General features: G+C 38.4%; 2 protein-coding genes across 2 annotated transcripts; both read left to right on the plus strand.

Moving 5' to 3' along the window:
* Positions 1-4,990: 4,990 nt before the first annotated feature.
* On the plus strand, positions 4,991-8,316 carry LOC149951602 (uncharacterized). Its single transcript, XM_090169611.1, has 2 exons — positions 4,991-7,670; positions 8,216-8,316. The coding sequence occupies exons 1-2, from the start codon at positions 4,991-4,993 to the stop codon at positions 8,314-8,316; spliced, it is 2,781 nt and encodes a 926-aa protein (XP_090025737.1).
* Positions 8,317-8,860: 544 nt separating this feature from the next.
* Positions 8,861-10,438, plus strand: LOC149951603 (uncharacterized). The gene has a single exon (XM_090169612.1). The coding sequence runs from the start codon at positions 8,861-8,863 to the stop codon at positions 10,436-10,438; it is 1,578 nt and encodes a 525-aa protein (XP_090025738.1).
* Positions 10,439-10,643: the final 205 nt, after the last annotated feature.

The raw sequence follows: 10,643 nt of genomic DNA on the forward strand, positions 1-10,643 counted from the left end.
AACATTTGCTCTGCGGGCTGAAAGGGGCTTTTCATCCTTGGCCAAAACTTCTTAGAAATTGCAGTTACATCTATTCAATTTCCGACGATGACTTAGAAGAGACTGATTATTTAATGAATTGACATTTGGGAGTGCTTTGAAAATTGCATTCGTATATTTTAAACACGAATGAACTTTCATCATGATTTAGAAAGGAATTTATCGGTTGTGCCAGTTACGGTTTCCATATTTACTAAGTACGATGATTTATATGGTGACGATATCGGAACATCAATATTTGAGCTTTTATCAGATAAATGAGCACATTTGTTTTCCTTTAAACGGGAACTTTCATCAACTTCGATTAAGGTTTCCGTATTGGCTGACCACGATGATTTGCAAGGTGATAATATAACGCTATCACTAATATTTGAACTTTTATCAGATAAATTAGCACCGTTATTTTCTTTAAAACATGAACTATTATTACCATCAAATAACATTAAGGATGGAATCGCATTCTTTGTTAACGTTTTCCTTGGCTTTAAATTCAACAGTTCAACCTTTAAATCGCGATTAAAATCCTGCGTTTTGAAATGTTGAGAACACACACGCGCATATTTCGTATTAATTTCGAATTTGTCCTTAGTTACTTAATATATGATATGCCTTGATTGTTGGGTTTGTTGACATGGTTAGTGCACCCAAATATGGCGCAAGAATATCCGGGCATTTTGAAGCAATTATAGGTGACAAGACCTAAGACGAAAATATTTAATTAAGAAATGCATTACTTAATAATATTTATATTGTAATAAAGCTCGAACTTACCATAATTTTACGTCGAATCGTTAAGCCTTGCCCATAAGCCCAAATGGAAAAAACCGGCGTGTTTACGCCAAACGCGAACTATTGAAATACGAAATAATGCGAGGCGGGCTGGCGGGACGCGAATGTCTCCTTTTGTGAAACGTGTTTTCGAGAACCCATCGCTCGGAACCCATTGACGTCACTCTATAGGAGCGCGTACTCTCTACCCTCGATACAAACACATGAGGATTTTCTCTCCGAAAATGGGCTCTATCAGCCAACCTCTTAGTGCCTGCACGATTTTACCAACCTTGCCTTACGCTGGACTCGGTCCCGTGGGAAGACAACTAGCAGAACACCCATATTTTCTGGATGCGCTAAGTAATAGTACTATCGCTCGGTGATAAAAATTACTATTTGGAAAAAAGAACGCGTTAGATTAGGCCTAATAATGTTGATAGCCCTAGAATTTATTTACCTTGGGTGGAAAGATGGCGCTATGACGTAGTGCATCCAGGAAATACGCGTTGTCTGCTAGTTGTAACTTCCGTATTAGTCCCTCGTAGAATTGTGGATCTACACTGATTAACATATCTATTGTTATTCCTTTGTTCGCCCGATTGTGAGAGTGACGAGTTGCGCTGTCAAAATTCAGTTCTTGGTAAGTGACTTTTTCAGTAAAAAAACTGCAGAATTTAATTTTATCAATAGGTGATTAAATATTAGACTTTAATTTAACTGAGACAATCATGGGGATTTTTTAACAATAGGTACTTTTGTTTTGTTTTTGTTTTTTAGTTGTCATTGTCGAGGATTTTAGAAATGCAAAAAGTTTTAACTGCAATTTGTTATTTAGAAAGATACGATCAATGTAAAATTGTAACTGCCAGCAATTTTTACAACGGAAAATACGACATATTTCGCGATTTTTGTACGTGTTGGATGAGGTAGGACTGATGACCAAATATATTTCACGGCAAGATATTACTTAATTTAATGTAAAAAAGTTGAGTAAAAGAGAACCAGAAGAACGCACAACAACACAACCCCAGTTAAATTTTGACTAGGTAAAGTAACCGAAAACAAAAGTAAAACAATTTTTTTCTCTCAAGCAAAACTACAACCGATAAGCAGGTTCCAAACTAAAAGTAAAACTGGACTCGTAAACGAAGTATTGCGCCTCACGGCGCCACGCATTCACTTCGCTCTAGCCTTGGGGGCGCGTGGGGCCACCCCAAACCCATTCTTGCTAATCAAGCTGTGCCATCAGTACAGTCTCTTGTGGTGCGAATTAAACAAGGGAGAGCGACTGATGAATCGATCCCACACGAAGGAGTTTTCCCTCCTCCTGGGTCAAGGTACGTAAATAGGGAACTATAAGGTTGCCTTGATCGCATGGTTTTTTATCAATATATCACGGTTTTTGCGTTGCTAGGTAAAATCGTGACTTCACCCAGATGATATCGTATGGAAAATCAACGAGGGCTCATCTGGGTGTCGTCATCAATTTAACTCGTACATATATTTTTTCAAACATCTTGGTCCAGACCCCCCTTGCTCCTAGGTGCATATATTAACCCCAGCAACGGACATCGTATACAGTGAAATCGTACCTAGTATCTACCGTTTTTAAAATTTTGTAATATCTTGTCGTTAAATCTAATTCGTTATCAGTCCTACCTCATCCAACACGTACAAAAATCTCGAAATATGTCGTATTTTTCGAGGTAAAAATAGGGACTTGGCAGTACTAGGTCACTATTTTTTGCATTATTAATATAGCGCCATCTGTAGCTAGTTTTGCGAATTGAAAATTTTTCGTCACCATTACGGTATGCAGTACGTGAGTTTCTAATGCAAGATATATCAAACTAAAATGGTTCATAGGTGTTGTGTCGATGGGTGTAGTAGTTCAACCGGTTATTTAAATGAAAGTGTGGAATACATTAAGTTCCATAGGATACCAAGAATAATTATTAATCAATGTGGAAAAATTAAATCTTTATCGGAAAGAAGACAAACACTGGCTTAAAAAGCTAAGGCTTACTGCGGATCGAGCTCATTACATAGTATGCTCTATTCATTTTTACTCAGGTATTTGATTGTCTTTATTGTTTCTAATAAAATTATCTTTATTCTTTAAAAGTTAATACATATTTTTAAAATTTCCAGGAGCACCAGCTGCACTTTTTGATGTTTGTAATCCAAACTGGGGCCCCAACCAGCATTTAAATGAGAAAGAAGAGTCAGCCAAAGTTTGTTTCAAGTTAGTCGTTGCGAAAGAAGCTTTAAACGATCAAAACATAAATCAAGTAAGTTTTTAACTTTCTGTTTTAAAATTTGGCTGGATGCAATTAATAAGCCGTCTTTTTGATAGGTAGTGGAATACTGCCATTAGTTTCGTATAACTCCGCAACTATGCTTTCCCAGGAAGACTTAGTTTTAGAAGAGTTATTAACAACAATGTCAACAATTAACGAGGAGCCAATGATCTTTGCTGATGAAGAACATTTTGCCAACCAATCCATCTTGAATAGTACCAGTATTGAAGATTCGGCAATTGTGCTCAATGAATCTGCTGATGTCAATTTTTAATTAAACGATGACATTGGAAAGCAACTTCCAGAAATGAAAAGCGTTTACATTCAAACATAATATAGTTTTTCTGTGCATGTATATCCAAACTGACAAACTAGGTGAAGACATTAGTACACAAACATTTGAGAAGGTTTCCGCTGCGGTTGATCTAGAAAATGCTATGATTAAGTTAAAGGAATTTGAAACCCTAATTACTGAGTTAAAGGCAAAATTAGCAGAGAAGGAAAACCTAATTTCAAGTTATACGAATGACATGCAACAGAAAATTACGGAGCTGAACAACATACGCAATACATTGTAGATGCAAAGTTTATCCGAGAAGTCTTTCGATGGAAATGATGAGAAAGTTAAAATCTTTACCGGTCTTGAAAACTTTCCAAGTTTACTGGAGATTGTTGAAGAAATAAAACCTTTTCTATTTAAAAAATCCACCCTGTCGTGTTTTCAACAATGTATTCTAACTCTATTGGAGTTAAGGCTGGTCTCACGAATAGATATTTAGCGTATCGTTTCAACATATCCGAAAGAACGGTGGGAAGGGTATTTTACAACAGATTGGATTCTATTGAGTAAAATAGTAAGTCCACATATTGTATAATAATTACTTTTATTAAAAGGAGACGACGAAGCCCCCGAACGGGTATGGCGAAACTAGTCGTCTCCTTTTAATAAAAGTAATTATTATACAATATGTGGACTTATTATTTTACTCTATTTACATGTATAAGAGCTGTCAATATTTATATTATTAGATTGGATTCTATGGCCACAAGACTTGCTCGGTATATTTACCGGCCTGAAAGACATATTTTACAAGCAACAATGCCCCTGTGCTTTAGAGAACATTTTGATACAAAAGTAGCAGTGATCATCGATTGCTTTGAAATTTTTACGGAAAAACCATCTGTTAAAAAACCGCCTCGTAATTTAATTAAAATGTTTAAATCAAATGTCGTAAATAAATAAAAATAATAAAATGTAAGTGTAGAACTAAAATTGTATAATTTAAAATAAAATCCAAACATGTATAAATTCCAATTGCAAAAATAATATCTTAAAAACTTTCCAAATGTAAAAATAATCTTCTAAAAATGTCTATTATATTGTAACGCGTAGGCTCGGTTGTCGACGTGGGATTCTTGGAACCGGGGAAATGGACAGCGCCGATTTGGCGCTAAAATTTCGCCACTTTGAGCCAATTTCCCCCGTTTTCCCCAGGCGTCCAAGATTCCCGCATCGAGTCCGTTGATTTCACAACCGAGCTTTCTTTCATTTGTATTGTAAAATGTATTGGCACTCTCGACCTAGCCTCGAAGTCGACAAGGATGGAAAAAACCACCATTCCTAAAAATAAAACTAAACTTTAAAAACAAAACTTGTCATTTTACTTAGATAAACTTTAGTCCGGAACAAAATCATATAGGCGCAATTAGAAACCTCCCAAAACAAAACGATAAAAAAAACCTTATATCGTTTTTCAGTCGGCGATATAAAGTAAAATGTAGCTCTCCCTGAACCAAAAAATTAAACCAGAGAAAATTAAACCCAAATCCAAATTTTCTACATGGTGCCGAAACCCGGGAACTAAACGTGGAAACAAAAAATGCCTAACCAACCGGACGATCTAAGTGAGGATAAATCAGCTAAAACTTTAACCAAAGCCCAACAAGCGCGGTTGGACAAACTAACCCTTCTGCGCGCTTCAAGAGCCTGTGCCCGAGATGCGGCTAAAAGAAAAACAAATGATCTCGACGCACTCCTAAAGAATTCAACGACTTCAGCGGACGATCTGGAAGACAACTTAAACATTCTACTACAAAAGGAAGAAGAACTCATCGATATCGACGGAAAAGTAGAATCTCTCATTGACGACGAGAACGACCTCATCGCCGAAAGAAACGAGGCGATCACCGAACGAGAAAGAATCATCCTCTACAAGTCGAAAACGACGAGAGCCATCAGGAAAGCCACCGGACAAAACAGCTCCAGCTACGGTGGATCAACCCTGATCGCGGGACCATCGCCGCTCAACCAACAACACGGCGCCGGAAGCGGTGGAAATCCAGGCATCAAACTTCAGCCGATCCCACTCAGCGTCTTCAACGGGGACCACACCAAATGGCCGAGCTTCTGGGCGAGGTTCAAAGTCACCGTCGAAGACAACCAGCGGTATTCGAAGGTAGAAAAAATTATTCATTTAACTTCTTATTTAGAAGGAGAAGCCCTTCAGGCTATCCAGGGGTTCCCAGAGCTAGATAGCTCTTACGATGAAATTGTAGATTTGTTAAAACTAAGGTACGATAAAACTCACGTAGCTATAAATGAACATATTACGAAATTAATGTCTATACAACCAGTTTACGAATCTAGTAACGTAAAAGAGCTACGTCGTCTTTTAGACACGTGCGAAATTAGCTTAAGATGTTTAAAATCGTTAGGTGTAAAAACAGCTGCTGAAAAAGCCAGCTATGTCTGTCCCGCATTGTTGAGATGTCTCCCGCACGATATAAGAACCGAATATTTCCTTAAAAATAAACCAGGTACTAGTAAACACTGGGACGCGGAAGAGTTGATAGCATTTTTTAGAGAACAAGTTGAATGCAGAGAGATGGCCGATTTAATGGGTGGAAAGCAGAGATTAAACAAAAACGTATACCAAAATTCTTACGATAAACCAAACTATAAACCAAACGAAAAACCAAAATGGAAAAATAGAAACGAAAACAGGCATACAGGGGGCTCCGCTTCTACGTTGTCAGTTCAGGCTCAACCGCAAGGTTACGAAATGTATTGCATATTTTGCGATGCAAAAACTCACAAAACTATAGAGTGTAAAAAATTCACGTTAGAGCAGAAAAAACAAATCATAAGGGATAGTGCTAGATGTACTAATTGCCTAAAATTCAATCATACTGCCGACAGTTGTTTCTCAAAATTTAAAAGCTGTAAAAATTGTCATAAAAGAACCCATAACTTCGCGGTATGTGATCAAAACGAATCGCATTTAAAATCCAAAACTCCCGAAGATAAAAATACTTTACGCGGTACCACGTCGGTAGTGTCGTCAGTAAAGGGAGGCGCAAAAATAGTTCTGTTACAAACGGCTACGGCTATTGTCCGGAATCCCTCTTTCCCCGAAACCCATGGGGTGGCGAGAGCGCTGTTGGACGGGGGGAGTCAAATCAGTTTCGTCAGGGAAGACCTCTCTAGACAATTAGACCTCCCGATTATCGGAAAAGAAAATTTAGACGTTTTTAGTTTCGGAGATAAGAAACCAATTGAAAGAAAAACAAATAGGGTAAAATTAACTTTAGAAAACCGCGACGACCCAAACCAAAAAGTCGAAATCCAAGCGGTAGAGGTGCCCTTTATCTGCCACGCTGTGCCGTGTATGGATAACTTAGAAATTGAAACCATTATGAACCAAAAAGGCCTACAATTAGCTGACGAGTCTAATCAATCCGGAGAATCAAATTCCGAATTACAAATCTTAATCGGAGCGGATTATTATTGGCGCGTAGTGTCTGAAAAAAGAGAAACTGAAAGTTTCAGTCAAGACGTCGTAGCGATTAAAACTATTTTGGGCTGGTCTATTCAAGGACCTATAGGGGTATCAAAAAATAGGTACGCTGAAGGCTCAGTCACTACTATGTTAATTAGCTTAGGGCAGAAACAAATAAACGATAGCCTAAACAAATTTTGGGATCTAGAATCCATTGGGATAGAAAATGAAAACGCGAAAGACCCAGCGAATGACGTAACAGTAGCTAGATTCTTCGAAGACGTAGAATTCACGGGGGAACGGTACTGCGTTAAATTCCCCTGGAGGGTAAGCAAAGAAGCTCTGCCTGACAATTTCTCAATAGCTGAAAAAAGGTTACAGGGTTTAATTAAAAAATTCAAACGAGACCCTCAATATTTCTCCGATTATAAAAAGGTAATCGACGAACAAATAGAAACGGGTGTAACTGAAATAGTTCCTTATGAAAACGTTGAAACCAAAAAGGTAGGGACCTATTACGTACCACACCAGGGGGTTGTCAGAGCAAATGTCGCCACGACTAAACTTCGCGTGGTACTGGACGCCTCCTCGGGAAAACCATCCCTAAACGACTGTCTTGAGCCAGGCCCAAATCAAAACCCAAACATTCTCCTCCTTCTATTAAACTTTCGTAAGCATACCGTAGTGGTGGTCAGCGACATAGAAAAGGCTTTTCTTCAGGTAGCCTTAGACGAGGGAGACCGGGATTCAGTCCGTTTCTTATGGATTAAAGAATTAAACGGTGAAATAATCGAAAACGAATACGCAATTTTAAGATTGACTCGCGTTCCGTTTGGTGTCACTTCTTCCCCATTCTTACTGAGTTGCACCATAAAATACCACCTGCAAAATTCAAGGGGGGCGGACGAGAGAGTCATTGATAAACTAAACAATGATCTTTACGTTGACGATTTTTTATCGGGGGGAAAAGACGTCGAAGAGGCCTACGATATCTCGGTTGGGTCAGCTCGAGTCTTAAATGGAGCGGGGATGAAATTACGTAAGTGGGCAACAAATTCCCCAAAACTTAGGGAACTCTGGAACAATCATTCCATTCCGGGGGAAATCGAAATATTCTAAAAAGTAGAAGAGGAAAAACAAACCAAAATATTAGGATTAAATTGGGATCCCAATTCAGACATTTTCACCTTTGACCTAAGTAAACTAATAGCGGTCGTAAGTGCTCTTAAACGGACTAAACGACAAGTTTTAAGTCTCGTATCGCAAATCTTCGATCCGATAGGCCTATTAGCTCCATTCACGATTCGCGCTAAAATCCTCTTTCAGGAGATATGGAAGCTAGTAAAAATAAACTGGGATTCGGAATTACCGGAAGAAATAGGTACGCAATTCGAATCTTGGTGCGCAGAGTTACACCTACTGCATGAAATTAGAATAAACAGACATTACTTTCGCGACGCGAACCAAGATGTAGTCCAACTTGAATTGCATTGTTTTTGCGACGCTAGCGCAAAAGCTTACGCCACTGCTATTTATGTAAGGTACGTAACAAAAACAAACCAAATTGGAGTTTCCCTAATAACGGCCAAATCGAGGGTAGCTCCCCTAAAAGAAAAATTACTTACGCTCCCAAGGCTCGAATTAATGGGATGCCTTTTAGGCGCTAGATTGACCAATAGTGTGAAGGGGACTTTCGGGGAAGAAATAACTAAATTTTATTTTTGGACCGACTCGACAATAGCTTTGTCGTGGGTAACTGACTCTCCAAAAATATGGAAACCCTTCATATACAATCGAGCTTGTGAGATTCAAACTTTAACTAGAAACAGCGAGTGGGCGCACTGCCCAGGGGTAGATAATCCCGCGGATTTACCAACCCGAGGAATTAAAGCCTCTAACTTGCCAAAAAATAAACTGTGGTTTAACGGACCACCCTGGTTGGGAAAAACAAAAGAGCACTGGCCAAAAACAATGCCAGAACCCAATTTAAAATTAGTAGCCGAGGAGAGGCGAAAACTAGTCATGTCGGTGAACGTAGTCAAAACTGTAGGGGTGCAAAAAATAGTCGATTTAGAACGAAGTAACGCCCTAGATAAAATGTTGCGCGTAACAGCTTACGCGTTAAGATTTGTAAAAGCGGCTAGGAAATTAGGCAAAACTACAGGCCCTATAACCGCGGAAGAAATGAAATACGCGGAATTAAAATTCGTAAAAGACATTCAGGCCGAAGAATATCGCCCAGAATTAAAATCACTCGAAAAGGGTGAAAAAGTGCACCCTTCGTCCAACATCGCTTCTTTAAGCCCCATCCTAAACGAGGGGGGTATTATTTGTTTGGGGGGTCGCCTCGGGGAATCCGAAGACCTGACATACAACGAGAAGCACCCCATCATTTTAAACAAACTTTTTCGGTTTTCAAAATTATTAATGATAAGAAGTCATACTCAAGTTAATCACGGGGGAATCGGAGACACCATCGCCCAATTAAGGGAAAGATATTGGTTGACGGCCGGTAGGCAGTTGGCCAGAACAATTGTTAAAGATTGCCCAAAATGTAAACGGTTTAAAGCCAAACTAGGCGAAGTGCCTACCGCTCCGTTGCCCAAAGACCGTATCAGCGAAAATCCTGCTTTCTCCATTATAGGCGTAGATTTTTTCGGTCCTACAATGATCAAAATTGAAAACAATAAACAAAAGGCGTACGTCTTGTTAGCCACATGCGCCGTTACGCGAGCAGTTCATATTGAACTCCTTCCATCACTCAGCACTCGAGAGTTTTTATTAGCTTTTAGACGCGTGATTTCCCGAAGGGGTTTACCCAGTGTCATTTACTCAGACAATGCCCTAACTTTTAAGAAAGCTGATAAAGAATTACAAAAAATATGGGAGAAACTCAATGATGCGGAAATAAAAGAATTTTTTGGAAATCACGGTATAAAATGGAGTTATATAATAGAACGATCAGCTTGGATGGGGGGATTTTGGGAGCGTTTAATTCGCTCAATAAAAACATCCCTAAAGAAAACGCTAGGTACAGCCTTGCTAAACTATACAGAGATGGAAACTGTACTCTCCGAAACGGAAGCTATAATAAATTCGCGTCCCATTTCGTACACTTATAATGACCCAAATGAACCATCACCTCTCTGTCCAGCTGATCTAGTAATTGGCCGAAGATTAACTTCGTTGCCACCTCTCCAATTTAAAGAAAATCTTACAATTAAAAGAGATCAATTAAAAATTAGACAAAAACATCGCGAACAAATTATGCAACGAATTTGGAAAAAATGGCAGCATGATTACTTGATGGAATTGAGATCAGCTCATCATGCCGACCCGAATAAAAGAAAATCTACATTGTTTAAAGTAGGAGATGTTGTAATCGTCTATGACGATAAAATACCACGTCATATGTGGAAGTTAGGAATTGTCAAAGAAATAATTTTAGGTAGAGGCAATAAAATTCGTGCCTGCATTGTAAAAAATTCTAAAGGATATGACATTAAACGTTCTGTGCAGCACTTAGCAAATTTAGAAATTACTGATTAAAACATTTCTTTCTGGTGATAATTAGCATTATCACCGGGGGGAGTGTTAAAAAACCGCCTCGTAATTTAATTAAAATGTTTAAATCAAATGTCGTAAATAAATAAAAATAATAAAATGTAAGTGTAGAACTAAAATTGTATAATTTAAAATAAAATCCAAACATGTATAAATTCCAATTGCAAAAATAATATCTTAAAAACTTTCC

Source organism: Leiobunum rupestre, chromosome 3 (genome assembly GCF_980474605.1).
Source record: "Leiobunum rupestre chromosome 3, qqLeiRupe1.1.hap1, whole genome shotgun sequence".
Lineage (NCBI taxonomy): Eukaryota > Metazoa > Arthropoda > Arachnida > Opiliones > Sclerosomatidae > Leiobunum > Leiobunum rupestre.